The following is a 20,594-nucleotide window of genomic DNA, read 5'->3' as shown; positions in this document are numbered from 1 at the left end:
GTAACTTGGAGTGCGCATTCCACAGTAACTTGGAGTAGACCCAAGGGTCATGTTCTATGCAAATGATATATTTATTGATTTACATCAAATAGATTTACCTCTTTATACGCTGCAATCAAAATAGCACCATAGTGTACCAACTCACATGGGACGCGACTGTGCATGGGTGCGCTTATCCGCTACATGCACGGTTTGAAACTCGGCTACCAAGAATCTCGTGGCTCGAGAATTAGCTAGATTACCAAAATAGTTATTTCAAAAAGCCTTGAAAGTGAAAAGAACAATAATAGACAGAAGGCCAAGGACCAACAAGCAGTAAACCAACATATCGGCAGCACTGATGCTTCGAAATGCCTCTTTGGTATGCACACTATGGGTAATTAGGCAAGTCACCAATGACAACAATGCGATGACAATGGCAGCTGTATGGCTGACAATTGTGGCGGTGCCTTTGTAGCCCGTTTTATATGCTTACCACCTGCTGACTGCCACCTCCCTTTCGCTGCGGGGGGGCCAGCGTATGCAGCTTTCGAATTTCACGCTTGACATGAGGGGCCAACCTTGACTGGTAGGCTGCTGCAGCTCAAAGCCATTACCCAGCAGCCACCGAATAGCGAACTACCCACCACCCACCACCCACCGATAAACCCTCGAAGTGGCACCCTTGCAAGAGGCATGCCGCAACGTCAGGGACAGCGATTTACGTTTAATACAAAGTTTTGCCTTTTACTTTCTTTATTACTTTATTAAAGAAATAGTAATACTTACCATAACACAATCTATGCCACATTAAGGAAAACGCAAGATATTTACATACATTGAATGTTTCGTTAAGAAATTAATAAGCTATAAATAATTGAAAATAAGAGAAAATATAATGGCATCCGAAATTTGTGTAACCATTTGCAGGGTATCGCAAATGTTCAATGGTCCATCGGGCCGCATTGCCGGTCCACTTGGCTGTCGAGCAGAATGCTGGAGCTGATGTGAGCCCCGCTGGCTGTTTGGCCAGTCAAGCGTTGCATAAAGCGCATTAACATTTAATGCCTGTTGCCGGTCATTCTTGGTCCTTTTGCCCTTGTCCTACCGCCCTCCCGCAGACCCCCCTCCCCCCCATGTCAGCTGGCGCACCTGGCCAGGTAGATATCCATCCAGCCGAATTCGCGTTCAATACTTTGGGGCGCCGACCAAAACAGCACTGTGGCGGGTTGATGCTGAAATGATGTTTGATTTATGACCAGCCGGCCGCCAGCTGGGCAGGACTCGGGACTCGGTGGATCAGTGGACTGGTGGATAGGAGGATACATGCTGTGGTGACTTGGATTTGCCGCGATGCCCCGCAGGCATCGATCCATCATGGAAACCCCGTCGCCCACCCAAAATTAAAGCTTCTGCAATCTGTACACATAAACTATTTATTTCCGTATATATATATATATATATAAGTATATATATATATATATTTATATATGTTCCATATGTATATATAGATGTATATGGGTGTATATTTAGCTGTATATTGGGTATTGTATGTGCGGTAAAGTACACTCGCCTGGTGCACATCCTCCAACGACGTCCTCAAATTTACTCGGCGTCTCCTCCGAAGTCACGGCTTATAAAGAGCACACATACAAGTACATATGTATACGGATATGCATACGGTTGTATGTGTATAAGTACTGCCTGCCGACCGTTCGATTTTCAATTTTCGATTTATCGTTTATCGCTCCCTCATTCGCCATTTAATTAGCTGTATTGTAATTTAATTTGGTTTCTTTTACATTATGTGTCATCAATTGATTGTTTTACATTCGGTTTGCATTTGGATTTTGGCTTCAAAAAAAAAACACACACACTCAACTTCTCTCGCTATCCCCGTGCTAGCGTACGCATAATTATGTACAAACGTATTCCCAATGCTCCTCCCGTTATTTACACAGATATATATCTTAGTTATATATGCATGTCACCTCCGCCATCGCTCCCCCTTCCATTTGCCTCTTTACTCACTAGATTATGCGTAGTTTTGCCCACTTTTCCCCCCTCCCCCACCACTGGGTGCTTGGAACCCAGCAAAAAGCCCGAAAAAAAACAGTGTATCGCCTAACATCGAAATCATAGATCGATCGCTCGAATCAAAGTACACACATAGGATATATATATATGTATATATGTATATTCGCATCGCTATGATCCCGAATACCGAATACCGCACACTAAGAGAGTGGTGGGTATTGAATATTATTTGCGTTGGGCGCCAGTTGCCAGTTGACAGTTAACACTACTAAAGTACTGTAAGTCGGTGGTAGCCGCTTGCTCGTATGTAGTCTTACGTCTTACGCACACACAAACAGACATGTGGATAAACATTAACAACAATTGAATAACGGTAATTACAATTGCACGACATCAACAACGTCAACAACAATGACAATGACACATCCCGTGAAAATAATCAGCGGCGCTTTAAGTTCCATCTATGTATGTATGTATGTATGTATGTATGTAGGTATGAATGTATGTGGTGGAAATGCAATAACTTCCGATTTCGCGCGCTGATTATTCATGGGGGTATGTGTATGTATGTATGTATGTATATTCCTCGGAAGCATTATTATCTTGATAGGGTTCACATACATATGTATATACGAATATGTTTGTAGTCATAAATCTATGCACATTCAATGCTAAATCAATCGAAAAAAATTGCATCCATATTAGTAGTATTCGTGTATGTATGGTATACACGTATTGTATATGCGTTACATATGCATATGTATATTCGCATGTATGTAGTATATATATATATATATATGTATATACAACTATCAAAAATAGGACAAATAGAACTTGAGAGTTTCTTTGGCCTGCTACGCATCTGGCATCTGCCTGGAGTTCAGATACTTAGATACTCAGATACTCCTCAGATGCCCTTCTCGTCCCTCCTCCCCCCTCGATTTGCCCCCCGCCCGTTTTTGTACACATTTATTGTTACATAGTGTAGATCGGTAATAGCAACGATATAGAACAACAGTTAGGATGATGAGCAAAAAGGTGGACAACTTTAGTTAGCTGCGACCAAGAAGGATCGCACTTGTAAATAGTTGAAATATCCGGTATATACGGTATATATATATGTTTTTTGTTTGTCATTACGTGTAGGTATTTGTATATGCATTTGCATATGCATATGCTTGTATAGATATAGATCAGTATTTAGGTAAATCTGCTAAATCTGCCGCTCTTAAGCACTATATAACACACTGAAAGTGAAAGTTAACTTTGGGTTACCTCCTTGAGACACGCACATGGAAATCGAAGTCTAAAAAACACATTTGTCGGGCACATTGAGATACAATTCGGATAGATGGATAATATATATTTCGTGTTATATGTTATATATTGAGTAGTTTCGTCACTACATTGCAGTCCAATCTCCTTCCAATCTCCTTCCAATCTCCTTCCCATCATCAACGCCCTTGGCGGCTGCCTCTTGATCAAATTGACAAATTGACGAAGCCAAATGCCGCATATAGAAGCACACTTGATTGATTGCAATATTGACTGATTGTTTGTTGGTTTGTTTGTTTGTTTGTTTGTCCTACTTTACTCTATCTCTATCTCGCCCTCTCTCTCTCTCTCTCTCTGTCTCTTTCTCTTTGGCTATCTCACACTCACACTCACACTCTGTTTGCCAATACTGCAATTGCGAATTTCCAATTTGAATTTCTTCGTTAATTGATTTTCAAACTTCTTCCTGGGAAACTTCCTCCCCCAACTGGCACTTTTCAGCTTTTCTGCTGCTGCTGATGCTGCTGTTGCCTGCGTATTATTTTACGTTTAACATTAAATATTCAACGCGAACATTAATTTATATTCGATTTTCAATTCAATTCAATTCAACTCGACTCGATTTAGTTTGGCATTTACTGTTTGTGTTGTGATTTGCGATTTTGCGATTTTTCGTTTTTCGTTTTGCGTTTTGCGAATTGTGATTTCTGATTTCTGATTTTTGCCTCGAGTAAGCTCAGATTGTACATACAAATTACGTTTTGTGTGTGGTTTACATTGATTAAAACTCTTGAGTCTGTAGACATTTACTTCTTATTCTCCGTAGGTAAATACATATGTATATATTCGTATATTGTAACGTGTTTATACGTAGCACGTAGCCGTGCTGATTTCATTGTGTTCATATGTTCATATGTATGCTTATTGTGATATGGTTGTGGCAACCGTGTGTGATGCTGGAGCATCATCTTTTGCCCTGATTCACCCGATTGTTTGAATCCGATTTGTGCATCTGCCACGGTTACGTTTGCCTCATCAATACATTCAATACGTCTGTGTACTTCTCCGATGTGCATGCATGAACATGCATGGCCACCAAAAAAAAAAAACACACACACTCACACACTCCATATATGTAAGATATACATGTATGCAGGTGGTTCCATTGCCATATTGGCAATGCATCAACAAGTACTCCATTTCTTCATTTTTCCGGGTTTTACTCCCTTACTAGGACCCGCTTAAATTGCTCTGCACGTAGAAAAATATGTGTATATTCTCTGCCCTCCAAATTCCCCCTCTCGCCCCCCGCCCGTCGTCGATTACAAATGGTATGCAAATGTATATGAGAATATATACGTATATATGTATCTTTACACATATACCTGTATGTATTTATATTTTATCTGTATCTTTAGTTATAAGAGGTCGATCCCGTCGTCCCTTTGTTGCGGAGGTCAAAATGGGATGAGGTGTTGTGTCCACCGATTCCTGATGTCTGATTCCATTTCCCTGACTCCCCTGCAGCGTTGCCTTAAACTCTATCGGTTATCGCTTAACTATCTGCCTATCGATCACTGTCTATCGCTTATCGTTTCGCCATCGTCTGCGTCTTTGTCTTTGTCTTCTCACTTACCATTACCGTTATGCGTAAAGTTACTTGTACCGTTAAAAGTTGCTCTCTTGTACTCTTGTTGCTCACCGTTAATCGGATTTCAGTGCTATCTGTTATCGGTGCTTCGATTGCGGTTCTGCTTTCTAGTTAGGGTAAGGATTGGGGGTATTGGTATTGGTATTTTATAGGTGTATGTTGGTAGGCGCAGTAGGTCACTGTGTATTGCTGTTAAGTTCTATTTTCTCCATTTGATCCTTCATTTGCTGCTCGTGTGCACGTGCTGTTGTACACCAACCTGATTATCCTTCAGGTATCGATAGCTCCTGCTGGTTTATTGTTCCAATTCCAGGTATACCGTTTGCTTTGTAGTTCTAATTTCTCAATCACCTTACTGTATCTTGTAACTTGTATCTTACTGTCGGCCTTTCAACACAATGTTCTCAGTGTTTGATTCTGTGGAATGGACGTGTTTTGTGTGAAGCCTGTGCTATCAATTATTATTACTTTGTTTGTGAGTTATGTAAGTGCTGTGATTATATAATTGATTTTGGTGAATTATGTGCATCTCCTTTCCGCACGAAAGGCAGACGTTGCTATGCTTTTAATCTGCCATTAAGCCTCTGCTGCTGTGTTGTTATATGATGAATTTAATGGGGATTACTGTTTGCTGCGCTTATTGTTCACTCGGCTGTTTAAGCTTTCAACTTCAACTTCAACTTCGTATCGATTTGGTTTGTTTTGTTTTTCGGATTTCGATAAGGATTTTTGGATCTCAGAGGTGCAAGTAGCTGGCTAAAAGTGCACACAGAACGTGATATAACAATGTTAGGATCAGGCCATTTGCTTTGAGGCTATTTCTATGAACCACCGAGATGGGTAGAGAACTTAAGCCCTGCATTCTTAGAATAGACAATATACCTTCCAAAGAATTTCTGGAATTTTTTTACATGGCTTGTCAGTTCTATATTTAAATTTGTTCTCCTGAAAAGCTCTAATTAGCCAAGTAGTTTTGTTTCTTAGAATAGAATTGCATCACAATAAGTTGAATGCCAAGTTGTCTTGGGGCATATTGAAAACTCTAAGGATGCAGGAGATATGCAGGATGTAGTGAAAGGGTGCTAGGATATGGTTTTTCTATAGGTGCACAATATTATGTGAAGGATGCGCCACTTACCGGTGTGCTGCTCTAGCCGGGACTTGGCCCATGGCTTTACTTGCCTCTGCGCCCCCCGACCTATTTGACGAAGAGGTCCTTGAGCGTGGCGCAGAGCGAGGCGTCGCACGTGTCCTTGGAGTCGTCCTCGTCGGCCTTGCCAAACCAATTGAGCGTGGAGCGGACTGCCCGGCCGGCCTGCGATTGGGCCGAGCTGCTGGCGGAGGGTCGACTGCGACGGGCGGGACTGCCGCTGGCGCTGCCCGAATCCTTGGCCGCCTTGGACGTGGCACCGCGTGCCGCTGCCGATGTGGAGGCACCGCCGCCCGACGAGCCCGCTCCCGAGCCGCCCATGCTGGCGTTGGAGCTCTTGCGCAGGAAACCCTCGATGGCCGTGCCCAGTATGGTGGCATCCACCGTCGCCTTGGTGGACTCCGCCCAGGTCTTCTGCTTGCTCCGTGGCTTCAGTTTCGGCTTGCCCGAGTCACCGCCTAGTGGATCCTTCTTCTGTAGCCGCTCCAGCACATCCTTGGACAGCGCCACCGCCGAACTCTTGCTCCGCACACTCTTCTTGCGCGCCAAGGGCGTGTGCCGCTTGGCAAACCAACCGGACAGGGTGGCCGAGCTATTGTCCTGGACATCGCTCACCAGTTGCTTGGCGTTGTTCAGCAGGGACACATCGAAGCTGTTGGAGCGCGTCGACCTACCGGCATTGGGATCGAGTAGGCCGCCAGTGGTTCCCGATCCTGATCCACCGCCTCCTCCACCGCCGCCAACCGCCAGTGATCCGCTGTGGGCCGTCGGTGTGGGCGTGGCGCTGGTGGCACGCCCACGAGCGGCCGCCTGAAAGGTCTGGCTGAGAAACGGGCTACCGGCGGTGGCCGTTGCCGATGAGCTGGCACTTGAGCTGCCATCGCGACCTTCCGGTTCCGGCCGGTGCATATCCATGGCCGAGCTGGTCAACGAGCTAAATATGCCGGCGATGTCCGTACGACTGCCCAGGAGTCCGGTTCCACTGCCCGACTTCTTGCGACGCGTTGAGGCACGAGTCGAGTTCTGCAACTGATTCTGATTCTGCTGCTGCTGCTGCTGCAGCTGCAGCTGCTGCGACGGCGGCAGCTCGGAGGCGCGGCGAAAGGAGCTGGCCAATCCTGGCTGTGGGCATTCCGAGTAGCGACGGTTGGTGAATCGTCGGCCCGGCTGGCCGGAGCCCGCCTCGTCGACGGTCTGCACCTCGCACACCTTCTCGTTGGATGAGGTCCAGAGCTTCAAGCGCGCCTTGCGCGACTGCAAATAGATGTCGTCCATGATGTCCAGCTGCAGATTGTGTATGCTGCCGATGGGGTCTGTCGATGGGGGTCCTGTGTTGCTCTCCCGCCGGGAATTCAGCACCCGACTGCTCCTGTGGTCATAACAACGAACAACACGGTTAATCGATTGCTAAATATTCTCGGATGAGTCGCCAGTGCATAACTCAAATTACCGTCGGTTCACGCAACGGACTATGCAAACACAAATGGAATTTCCACAAAACACTACAAAGCACTTCAATGCAGCTCAATCATTTCGAGTGTCAACTATACACATACATATATGTGAGTGAATTTAAACAAAGCACAATTGTCTTTTTTACTTTTACACATTTGAGTGGTTTTTTGTGCAACGCTACCAAACTTGAATCCCCTTTGAGTGGCGCAAACTCAGTTACAATTCAATCTGTAATATATAGTATTTGGTGACTTACCCATTGCTGTTGGGATACGCGGCCACGGACTCGCGTCGCGAGCGTCCAAAAAGAGTGGTGGGCACCTTGGAGATGGTCACCACCGAGTGGCGACGTCCGGTGGGCGCCGGTGCCTGCGAAAGGGTGGCCAGAAAGGCGGCCTCCTTGGGTGTGGGCCCCGAACCCTCGCCCCCGCGCTCCGAGAGCCGGCGCACCTGGCTGGCTGTGATGCCGTCGGTCACCTGCTGCGAGGGCAGGGAATGCTTGCGCGCCTCGCGAGGATCCCGCCATGGCGAGAGCAGATAGGGATTCACGGGCGAGTCGATGTCCAGGCTGCCGCGATTGGAGACCGTCGGCTCAGAGCTGTCCTCCTGCTCCTCCGGCAGGTTGGACTCCTCCACGACGATCAGCGGTTCGGGTGCACTGATGCCATGTGCTCCCATCGGCTGTGTGCGCTGCGGATGCTGTGGGTGTGGCGGTGGACGCGGGTGGCCCGGTCCGGTCGACTGGCCCGTAAAGCGGGCGAATGGTGAACCACGGAAGCGTAGCGCATCTGCGAAAAAAAATAGCTTAGCATTGACTTACTTGCTAGTGAAAAGAGGTAGTTTAACTGCCTTAGAAGGGTACTTGTATTAAATAGTGATTTAAAAATGTAAAGTTTGATTTATGATGAGAACATCACTTTGTGATAATAGTAATGCTGTGAGTACCTGAGTTTTGCACACCATACAAATGAAAGGACCTTGCTTAATATATATTATTATTAACGAGTGTATTGCTGGTTATGCATAATGTGCATAATTAACGCCTGCACTTATGTAGTAGTAGTGCTATCAGGTGGCCACGAATGAATCCTGCCAATTGGTGCAACATCAGGTGCAAAATGCCTGCTCTGCGATAGGCCACCAGGTGTCCGGTTTGCTCGAGTGGTTCATTAGTGGATCGTCTGGCTGTCACTTACCCATTTTGCACAATTGCTCAATTGCTCGCCAGCGGGGAATTCGCTACTGACTGTCTTCGGGGTCTGGACAATCTGCTCCCGACTCCTCTGCTCCGCTGCTTCTCTACTCCGGTGTTCTCTGTCCTTTGAAGTGTCCTTGCCTGAAACAGGAGCAAGAGCAACAAGAACCAATAAGCGATAAGCGAACTCAAAGCCAGGAAACTGGCCATATTTTGTTTGTTTGTGAAACACATTTAATATGTGGCTCTAAGAAATATAAGCTTTAGTTTAGTTATATGAATGCGATATGCGAAAATGCCAGCGACAACTTAATTGCTTCATCGCCAACAGTCTGTGAATATTTCGAGCGCTTTTTCGCGTTGTGCACTCGAATTTCGATATCCATGGGTCCCGCATGTGTGTCCCTCTGAAATCCTGAAATCCTGAACCTCGTGAAACAGCGAAACCCTGAAACCCTGAAACCCTGAAACCCCGAAACCCCGATACCCCGATACCCGAAGGGTATTACAGCCAGTACAACCAGCTCATGTGTGAATCCTTTACGTGTGCCCCTCGGATCCACTCGTGGATGCCCGTGTGGCAGGTTAAATAAAGCCGGGGCAAGTTTCGCTCTTCCTGCTCATTATCCCCGGCTACAAATTGCAAATGGCAGCAAAATCATGCATCAAAGTAATTAAAGCCACTGTCCAGGGACTTTTCGCTTCGCTGCTTGTTGAGTCCCCATTCCCCATTCCCCATTCCCCTTTCCCCATTTGCTGTCGACTCCCCTCTTTTCCTGTTAGCGACAGCAACAAACCGGCAGTCCTACAGTCCAACAACCCAACATCCCAACATCCCGGCCATAATAAGCATAAAATTATGCAAAAGTTCAAATGAAATTTCACCATAACTCAGATGCCACAGGAGTTTCTATTTCGCTCGATGGCAACGGCGATGGCGATGGCAATGGCGATGGCAATGGCGATGGGTGTGCATCGGCGATGGAGTTAAAGCCGCAACCTCAACTTTGGCCAGGAGCAATGGGGAACTCTTCCAATGCATGGCAGCCAGCTACTAATTATGGCGTTGTGGCATCCACATTGATTCGTTGGATGTACATTTTATGGGACGCACTGAATGCCCAGCGAAAGAGATCAGTGAGCAACTTTTATTAGATCACCTCAACCAGTGGGCTGCGGCCTTTAACAAACGCAGATTCGATTTGATTTGATTCAATTTGATTCGATTTGATTTAGATTTGTATCCTGTATGCCGTATCCCGTATCCAACATCCAATATCCTCATCCGCTGACCGCTGCAACTTGGGGCAGCACAAAGTCGCAAGCCGCAAATCACAGGTTCCAAGTCCAAAGTCCCGAGTCGCAAGTCGCAAGTTCATTAAGCTTGTAAATTGGCAATCAACACCAAAGTTGCGGCTTTGTGTGGGAGCTAATTAGCCTGTCTATGCCACTGACAGGACCCTCGCGCTCTCCCCCCCTTACCCTCTTCCCCACTCTCTCTCTCTGCCGCACTCGGCGTCCTGCGCGCTCCTTTCCCCGGCAATTATCCTTCCGGGAAATACTTCACGCCTTCATTGTCCGCTCGCGGAGGTGACTGAAGAGCTGGAAAAACACCCAGCTAGTCCAACTGTATAAACGAGCACATTACTAAACCAATGCCTTCACGTTTACATAACACAGTCCGACAGACAACTAAACGCTGCCCAGCATATAAATGAAGTCTAGGATTCGGTGGCTATCGGTGCCCATTGTTTTTAGGGAATTTCATTGGAGCACAAACGGACTGCATGTCCTGCGGTTTCGAAAGAAGCGAAAACCGTTGTGAGGTTAATTTTGTGCACCATGCAGCTAGTGCGTTGCTCCTTTATTGCATGTCCTTTTTGGACAGGCTACTGTCTGAACCTGCCCCCCCTCCCCATTTTGTGTGTGTGTGTGTGTGTGGGGAGGGCCACCAACCGTTCATATCGTGTATTGTGGCACCCAACCCATTGTGCAGTTAATGGTGCCAGCAAGACCACCTGCCAAAGTGCAGCCCAGTGTGCGAACTATCAGAAATGTCACCAGTTCAGTACTCATTTCATATGGGACTGTGTTCTTTTGAGGACTGGACTCCAGGCGGGTTCCGAGTTGATCAAATTATCAGGGGCAATTATCTGGGGCAAGCATAATGGCTGTGATTGAGCGCATAATTTTGTGTGAAATTGATTACCGCATGGATATCTTTATCAATCTAACTCAACGCTCATTAATTACATGCGCACGAAATGCGGAGCAGTGTTTGAAAATTGTCAATGAAACTAATTGAGATTTATACGCCGTGGTATAAGTATAGTATTTGATAAGTTGCATGCACCACACAAATGTGGTGCAATTTTTCTATCGATTTGAGGAAAATCAAATGTCACTTCAATTGATTCTCAGTAGTCACCGACTCTATTTCCCTCGGCCAGTGATGTGTGTATTTGGTTAGTTGATTTGAGTTGCCACACATTTTCAACGCCACTCGACCACTCCACCCAATTTTGTGGGTGATTGATTGAGTCGGCCCCCGCCAGATAGACAGTTGGACAGTGAGACAGTCAGTGGGTTAGTCAGAGGGGGGAACAGGGACACAGTGAGCTCAGATCGAGAGCAGAGAGCGATTGACAGATGGACGCAGCGACACAATGTCGCACTGTCCACCACTTCGGGGTCCCTGTTCGGGCGCCACGCTCAATTTCAGCTTAGCTTTGTTTAATGGACTTGCACAAAAAAGTTTACAAAGCACTTTAGCCTGGAAATGGTGGAGATGGGTTAAAAGGATATCAATCAGCATCGTCAGCACACTCGCACACTCGCCACCCAATGCAACACTGCATATTAATGGGCATTAACATTTCGCATTGGAACATGACGCACAACTCACTGGGGTCTTGTGCAGGAGCAAATTGCTGCTAATTGTCCAGGGATATGTTTATCCTTGAGGTGCTGAAGGATGATTTTACTCGTTTTTTTCATCGTCGCCACTTTACTTGCCTTCAGTTGGTTTTCGGCCCGTTTAAGAGAAGCATCGAGTAGTTTGCGATTTGGTGCTCACACCAGACACTGCCTACTGCAGCCCACCTGATTTTCCATATTCTGGAGAGACATTTATAGAAAGCCCCCATCCCATCCCATCCCATACCACCCATATCGGCTTCGACTCTGGGGTGGACATTTGAAAAGCCAAAGGTTAGGGGTTAAACCGCATATGGCCACTGGCAACGTCGCTTTCACATTCGCATTCACATTCAGCATCCAGCGTCCACATCACCATAAGTTTCACATTCAGTGCCACATTCGTATTCGCAAACGCATTCGCATCGAGATTCAAATGCTCGGAGAAAAATGTTTGTTCTCTGTGCGTGCAACTTTCACCATTTTTTCCTGTCGAACTATCATCAGTGGGTATAACAGGTAGGTCATAAAGTTGCAAGTTTCCAAATACCCATTGATGTTTACTAATAAGGCTCTCAATTGAACCGAAACAGACACGCCAAATATAACCACACATATAAATGGCTTAATACACATGTATGGAAAAGTGTATTCAATAGTCCATTAGCCTATGCGATGAGCTGGTGAAGTAGTTGAAAAACTCCTTGTGCAGGCTTATGTGGAATGGGGATGCGATTCCGTAGAGGAACAGCATGATTGCGGCGTTCTTGGCTGACTTTGACATGCTGTCTTGCAACTAGCAGCAGTTGCACCTGGCAACGGAAGTGGGTGAGCACACCTGGTTACCCCACATGGCCACATTCGAAAATACGTTGTGGTTGCACCGGTGCAACTGAGATGCGGATACGGAAAGGTCAGTTGGGGACTGTGGTTTGGGGCAATTAGGTGGTCAGGGTATTTGTAATGAATTGCGTCCATAAATTCAGGCATTTCATTCGCAGCCTTTGGCTTTGACTTTGGCTTCGGCTTCCCTTTGGTTTACTCGTTAAGTTTGAACCACTTTTTGACTGTGTACTATATGCAGTACAGTAGAAGCTGGGTGAACAATAAGTCCATTTCCTATGTGCAATTTAAAATGTTCTCGAAACTCCCCAGCTTCCGCTTCCTTCCACTCCTTGCAGTCCTTGCACTCCTTTCACTCCCTCTGTCCTTGCCTCTTCTGTGGCCTTTCGCCTGTGGAGATCTGCTTGACAAGCTTGTTTATGACATGCAACAACGAAAATGCGGTCAGGATATAGACGATATAGAGGCGGCCATGGACAAGGACTCAACCTCAAAATCGGCATCAGAATCGGCATCAGAATAGGAATCGGAATAGGAATCGGAATCGGTCTTGGTCATGGTCATCATCATGGTCCCCCCCTCCCACAAAGGAAATCGGACTCCCTGAGATGCGTTTGTGCACCAGTTCCTTGGGACTTCCGCTTTTGGTTTCGATTTTGTCGCCCCTTTGGGGCTTTGATAACATTGTTATTGCCAGTCCCTTTGTATGCGCTATTTGTTGTGGTTTTATTTTTTCTCCTTTTTGTTGTTATTCGGCAATTTACAACTAAAAAGTTGCAAGAGGAAGTGTGCACTCGTATGTGTGCATGTGTGTGTGTGCCTGTTGCATAATACATTAACGCGGCAAGCGGAAACGGAAATGTCACACATTTGCTGCCGCTGGCAACATTGTGGCAGCAGCCGAGCTGCGGGCCAGGAAGCGAAGCGAAAATAGCAATCAAAACTTAACTGAATTGCAGCACATGACGGCAGAGGAGGCAGAGGAGTCATCCTCCATCCCCATACCCATTCCCATCCCCATCCTCATACCCATCTCCATACCCATTCCCATCCCCATTTCCCATTCCCGGCCTCATACTCGTCCTTGTCATCGTCCCAATGCCCACGCCTTCACCTACAAACTTGGTTGAGCGAATTAAAACATAAATGCATTTGCTGCAGAGGCCAGCAGCAGCAGGAGGAGCAGCAGGCGGAGCAGGGGGAGCAGCAGGAGGAGCAGGAGCAGGGATCCAAGATGAATCCAAGTGGGCGGGCGTTTACTTCTAATCGAATCTAACCAAAGTGGACCAAGTAGAAATGCTAGAAAATTTGCGTTGCTCTGGAAAATGTGCAAAAAACTGTGGGACAAAAAACAAGAAGTAAGTGGCGAGGAGGCTATAAAAAAGAAAGCTGTAAAACTGTAAACTGTTACGCCCACTGCCCATTACCGCCCCCTCTGTCTGTCTGTCTGTGTGTATGTGTGTGTGTGTGTGTGTGTGTGTCTGTGTGTGTGTGTGTGTATGTGTGGTTGTAAGCCTGTGTGTGTCGTCTTCCTCTTGCATGGAACCATACAAATTCGTTGGCCATTGAACGAAAGCGAGTCCTGCCATCCAGCTTTTGCTCCTCCAACTCCTGCTCCTGCTCCTGCTCCTGCTCCTACTTCTGCTCCTGCTCCTGCTCCTGCTCCTGCTGCTGTCTATCCGACTTGGTCCTCATTGGGTGCTCGGCTCTGTCTGCTTTTGCTTTGCTTCCAATTGAATCAAATTGAATTCAATTGAATTCGCATGTTGCTCATTGAATTGCACAGATTATGGCTAAAATACAATTTTAATTTCACAGAAAAAAGTATTACGAAATGCTTGGTCGTTTTTTTCTTTTTTTTTTTTTGTTTGCTCTCTCTCTCTCTCTTGTGCTCTTCCATACACTTTAAATACCCTGTAGCTGTGTATTTTGAATACTCATCAGAGAAAATCTCTGGCAAAATATCACTTTATGCATAATAACCACGCAATTACACAGAAATGCAGATGGAAAATCCTAATATACTGCGTATCATATTCAACGCTTGCCACACAAAATACAAGCCAGTTTATTTGTTTGTTTACACTAAACCACATTTATGATTTTTTTGTTTTTGTTTAATGTTGAATATATTATATATATATATCCCTCACAAACAGTGATGGTGAGGGAATAACTGTGGAAACTGTATTATTTAAACTGGAAGCTTTTTTCATTCAGAAGTTCCGATTGGTAGTGCCAACAGCATCGCAGCCCGAGCTTGTGGAATCTTCCGTGCTGTTAATTAAATGTTGTCAGGTAATTAAAATGCAGCTGGCACCAACTGCTGGAGTGGCACAGGAGTGTAAGCTGCTTACTGGGTACTGGCTACTGAGTGCTGGCTACTGGGTACAGGATGCTGGGTACAGGATACTGGCCACTGGGAACTGGGCTCCAACAAAGCCACCAACGATTCTGGAACTAAGCCGTATTCGGTGCTCCCGGAACTTGTTGATAAAATGGCAATAGGATTGGGATTGCGACTGGGATTGGGCTTGGGTTTGGGCTTGGACTTGGGTTTGGGTTTGAGGAACCTGGACCTGGCTTTGTGAGAAGAGGGCCAGAAGTGGGATCCTATCTCGAGTTGCATCCAGGCATTGTTTCGCAGGCTAAAAAGAGAACTGCTGTGCGAACAAAGGCCCATGGTAATATTTTCCCTGGGAGCTAATCCCACAGAGCTTCGGCAGTTTGCTTTTGTTTTGTGTCGCATACAATGCACCTGGGGTGGTGGAGGTGGGCTTAGAAAGTCGGATTTCACATCCAGTTTTTGATTGAATGGAATTTCGCATTTAATTGAATTTCGTATCGATGCGACAGCATGAATGTCACAGTCAGTTTGGCCAAATGCGATATGCAACCTAGCTGGTTAAGGTGTATATCTAACCACAACCACATGATTATACCCAAAATACCCCGACACACGTCTCTTCCATTTGGCCATTTATTTGTTTTTCTTTTTGTTTTCCACCAACCCCTCAAATTTCCACATCGATGTGAATTATCAGCGAAATGTGGAAAACTAATTAGCTTAGATAACATGACACACGAAAAAACATCGTGGCACTGTTGGCAAAGAGCAAGCGAGAGGCGCTGAAAGAGAGGCACGAGTGTTGAGGCACGAAAATGTTGCATAAAACGGGGCGCAGTGAAAGTGAAAGTGCAGTGAAAACTTCTGACAAGTAACAGAACGCGGTGGAGTGGAGAGAGTTACTGAGAAGCGTACCTACTCCACAGCCGAGTAAGTTTTAGCAGCAAGAAAGTTATTTGTAATTTGCAAACTTTTAAAAATACAATTTATATTTGGAAATTCCAAAAATTCCCAAAGAAGAGCCATCATTCAGCTGGCATCGCGACATAAAATAATTGGTTACATAGTCTTTTAGGCACCTAGTGCTTTCCATAGGCAATTTATTGTATGCAGGCAATTTACTGCAATATAAATAATTAGCGAGATTTGTTTATTCAATGTGCATTTATCCTATATATGTACATATGTATGTATGATGATTTTTTGAAACTGGCACAGTACAAATGAAATGACACGAAACGCAATTACCCTGGAGGCGAAACAAAAGACACACACACACACATATTGGATTAAATATTCATAGAATCATTGGGAAATAATCAGCAGAGAAACATGCATGATTTATCATTCATAATGCTCGCTCACTCCCCACAGCCATTAATTAATTGTTTATTTAACGGAGTTGGCGGTGCCGCAATTAATGCATCTATACATCCACACGAAGCCATCACCTGCTACGCAACCGAGTACGGATACGGATGCGAATACGGATACGGATACAGATGCGAATGCGGATGCGGATGCGGCGGATGTGGGTGCTCGGCATCAGAATTGATTTGTTTATCTAATTAAACATTTACTGGGAAAAGCCCCTAAATGCCGGAGCGGATTATCATCGCGCAGCTGCTTTGATCAAAGTTGAAAGTTCCAGTGAAAACTTAACTTGAGACTCGCAGAGGCGGGCGGCAATCAATACAATTATTTTTGTGCAAATACCCAAATAAAATTGCATAATTAAGTCTCTGCTTGTCTCGTTTTTCGAGCTTTTAGAGTGGACCTTGTTAGCATTTAATTTGATTTTTAGGCATCGTGCAGGGGCATCGAATGTTGCCATCTATCAGTGTGTCCGCAAACTAAAATGCAAAAGTTCCCAAGGGTATTGTGCTGCCAAAGTAATATAATTAAATCTTGTTCAAAGGCCATATACATATACATATGGTTATATGGTTATATATACGGATATGAGTGGCTGCGGCCTGCACTCCATCAAATTGAAACATTTAATATGGCAAACATGTATTTACCTTTGTATAATATTGACCCCGCCTGTGTCGCATAAACTTTTTCCGTGTAAGCAAAACAAATAAATAATAATAGAAAATGTCCTCTGTCCCCGAGCGAAGACATCCCTCTAAACCATTTTGCCCCTGACCAACTGAAGCGGCCACCGGAAGGAGAAGCAGAAGGACAAGCGGTGGAAAAGCGGTGGAAAGGCGGCGGTGGAAAAGCGGTGGCAAAGCGGTGGCAAGCAGAAAGCGCTTTCCAGCACACTCTCAATTGTTTGTGGTGCGTAAACATAAATAAATTGTTGAATATTGCTCGACTTGGTCCTTGGAGAGGCTCCCCCCCACTTGCCACTTCCCGCTGCCACTTCCACTTGCCACTCCCATTTCACCATGGCCATGGCCTTCACCAACCAACCAACCAACCCATCGTGCCCCTGCCCCTGCCCCGCACGACTCCCTCTTGATGTGCTTTTAATGATTTATGGCAGAATGCAAACAACCAAACGGAGTGGGGCAGAAACGCAGAAAAAAAATTCTAAAAAATCCAGCTACAAAGTGAAAGCAAAGTCTATACATTCTGTGGTTTTTCCAGCATACACCCCATTCCCCCCATTCCCCCCCATCCCCCTTTCCCCATTTTCCACCCAATGCAAAGCAAACCAAACCGAGGCCCCCCTGAGACCGCAAGTTTACTCAATTTGATTTGCTGCCCTTGCTGGCCGACGCTCACGATTATTGTTATTAATTTTGCGAAAGAATTTCGGCTCTGCGGCATTAATAAGAAATGAGAGATGAGAGGAGCCCCCCAATCGATCGATAGTTGGATGCCAAAAGTTGGGGCCAAAAAGGCACAAAGTTTGCCCCAAAGGGACAGCCAACAGATCGCTTTAATTTCACAGCACATAAGCACTTCATTTTCTCTGCAGATTACTACGATTGGATCCCAAATAAAAAAAAAGAAAGAAAAAAATACGCAGAAAAGCTAATATTGCTATCTGCTATATAGAAAAACAGCAGGGTTAAGTTTCTAGATTTAAGTTGTAACTATATAGAGTAATTAAAATTAATAGAACAAAGCAAAAAAACTTTAGCAAATTAAATTAGTTAGCCCGTTTTTGCTATTTTATGTCGCTGTGGTATTATTTTAAGTGCAAACAAAATCCAAACAAATCGTATTGTCTTTATGGAATGTTTATTTTCGGCATGTTCTTGTTTCAGGAAATGTTTCTTTTTCTTTTTCTATTTTTTTTTATTTTTGCCAAAGCAAAAATTGTTGCGACAAAAGTTATAGCAACGAGAAATACTTTGCGAATGCTGGTGTTGTTTGTTCGCTTGCATTTCGTAATTAAAACAAAAATGTGAAACGATTGTCGGACATTATAAAAGTGCCCCTGCTTTCTACTTTCCACTTTCCCCTTGCCACTCTCCGCTTGCCACTCTCCACTTGCCACTTTCCACTGGACCCTCTGAACTGAACTGAAGTGAACTGGCACTGGCCCCAAGTGGACATAAATTCCACTTGAACTCATTCCTCGTCTCGCTTGCTTTCATTAGCTTGGAGTCTTGGGGCTGCCCAGAGGCATTCCCCATCCTGGTATCCCCCTAACCCCCACACCGCACCCCTCTTATGTAAGCCATCCCCCAGAGGAGGCACGCCCCTGGTGGCTGCCACTTGAAAAAAGGGGGGTGCAGAAATGAAACATTATGATGACAGTCGCGCGTGTGTGTGTGCGTGTGTGTGGGTGTGTGTGTGTAGGAGTATACACATGAGTGTGTGCAAAAATTGAAATTGAGAATGGCAAAATAATGAATTGTAAATTGCTTCGAACGCACACACATGTAAGTATGTATATTAATTTATTTATTATGCTACGCAATAAAATCAAATAAAATGGCATCCTCTCTCTCTCCCTCTCCCTCTCTCTCTCTCTCTCTCTACCTCCCTCCCCCCTTTGGGTTTTCCTTTCCCTGTTGGCTGTGGCACTCGGCGCAAAATTGAAAAACTAAAATCGATTTCCGCTTGACAAATAACTTAAGTGGCAGTTTATACATGCACACACGAGTGGCGAGTGGGTAAAGTCGTACAGAGAGTTAAAAAATCTGCATACATACATATATAAATATAAAAAGAAAAAAAAAAGAACGAGAGACGCAAGCATATTCCACACGATTAATTTTTGCGATCCATTAAAAAGATTTACTCAAATTGACAGAATCATCGTTGGGAGGCTGCCGAAAAGCCAGGAGCAGCAGGAGCAGCAGCAGCCAGGAGCAAGTGAATGTCCTTGTGCGCACATAGCATGGCCCACGGCCTTCTGGGCGGAAAAGCCAGCACCCACCACCTACCCCCCCCCCCGAAAAAAAGGCGGCGAGTGTCTCAATTTGCATGCCATAAGCTTTTGGGCGGCCATAAAGGGGGCGCCAACTGCTGGAGTGCGGGGGCGTGGCACGCTGGGGAATAGTGAGGGGAGGAAGGAACGAAAGGGAAGCACATTAAATGCATGTAATCATAAATTCACACTCATTAAGAGATTTGGCGAGCATTCAGCCAACAATGAAGAGCAACAGCGACAACGACAACGACAACGACGGGCGGAGTAATCGCAAATTGAATTTATCCTGAATGGAATCACAGCGATTTGCATACCCTGTTTACCCCGATGGGTACTTGCGACTGAGCAAATTGAATATTTCAATTTGACTTATTCGTTTGATAGTTATATCTTAAGACTACTGGTTCTGTTATACTTAATTTGTAGTAACTGGAAAATATTCTTCAGTTTACTTGTAGTAAAGGGTGTACTGCAAAGTTAAAGGGCAACACTGAAAATGTGTGTAGCATTCCAGGGTATCACATAGGGTCGACTTAACACTCGGACGGAAGGAGACGGACCATTTATCTGTCCCTCTCTTTTTTGGGAGTGTGTGGGTGCGTTTTAAATTTGCCTGTGTGTGTGCGTGTGTGTGTGCCAAAAGCAGACCCAAATGTGGAAAGACCACAAAAGCTCTTTCACACACACACACACACACAGACAGACCGACACGTATGTTTTACCCTTTTATCGCACACCCCCCCTCCCCAAACTTTCGAAACCCCCACTTTACTCGCGCCGCATTTGTATAAAATGTAAATTAAGTTAATGGTAATAAAGTGTCTATTATGTAAGCAAAACTCGCTCAAACACGCACACACACGTTTGCCTTCCCTGGCGCTGTCTCACTCGCACTCGCTCTCACTCCCGCTCTTTCTCTCGCGCCATCTCTGTCGCATTTACCACTACATACGTATATGTCGCCATCCCTTTCCAACTGCATGGGCATAAGCGAAATGAAAATATTTTAAGTGATTTTCAATTAGGGCCATTGCAACTAAAGCGTGGGCGATAGCAAAATAGTTATTGATAGTTAATTATGCACTTATCGATAAATGATAACGATTAGGCCGGGCATCGATGCAAATAAAGGGCGTCGAAAGGGGGCGTGTGTAAATGGGGCGGCGTTTGAAGAGCACACAATTAACGTTTCATTTAACCAATTGAATAACTGAGCCTTTGATTGACGTGGCAACTCGAGCATCTGCTTTTCTACTTTTGCCGACTTGTGGCGGCAACTGGAAAAGTTATGGAAAAGCTGTGGCAATGCCGTTTGGAAAATGCGGAGCCTGGCTAGGCCGCAATCTTTAATTAATCAGACACCAGACGCGTTTTAATGGCAGCTCAAAGATCAGCTAGCAAGGCTTC

The 20,594-nt window shown here is 45.3% G+C and overlaps 1 protein-coding gene across 1 annotated transcript in view; it reads right to left on the bottom strand.

Annotated features, from left to right (window-relative positions):
* Nucleotides 1-5,169: 5,169 nt before the first annotated feature.
* The window catches only part of LOC122624679 (uncharacterized protein DDB_G0280205), a 30,502-nt gene continuing 15,077 nt past the window's right edge, over nt 5,170-20,594 (bottom strand). Inside the window, exons 2-5 of the mRNA XM_043804351.1 lie at nt 8,744-8,883; nt 7,804-8,335; nt 6,081-7,461; nt 5,170-5,698 (exon numbers count right to left, since the gene is read on the bottom strand). Coding sequence (XP_043660286.1) covers nt 6,141-7,461; nt 7,804-8,335; nt 8,744-8,747 — 1,857 coding nt within the window. The 5' untranslated portion in view covers nt 8,748-8,883 and the 3' untranslated portion in view covers nt 5,170-5,698; nt 6,081-6,140. The remainder of the gene's footprint in view (nt 5,699-6,080; nt 7,462-7,803; nt 8,336-8,743; nt 8,884-20,594) is intronic.

The sequence above is a fragment of the Drosophila teissieri genome, chromosome X (assembly GCF_016746235.2).
Source record: "Drosophila teissieri strain GT53w chromosome X, Prin_Dtei_1.1, whole genome shotgun sequence".
NCBI classification, from domain to species: Eukaryota; Metazoa; Arthropoda; class Insecta; order Diptera; family Drosophilidae; genus Drosophila; species Drosophila teissieri.
Note: the sequence above shows the minus strand (reverse complement) of the source record. Positions and strands in the feature narration are given on the sequence as shown.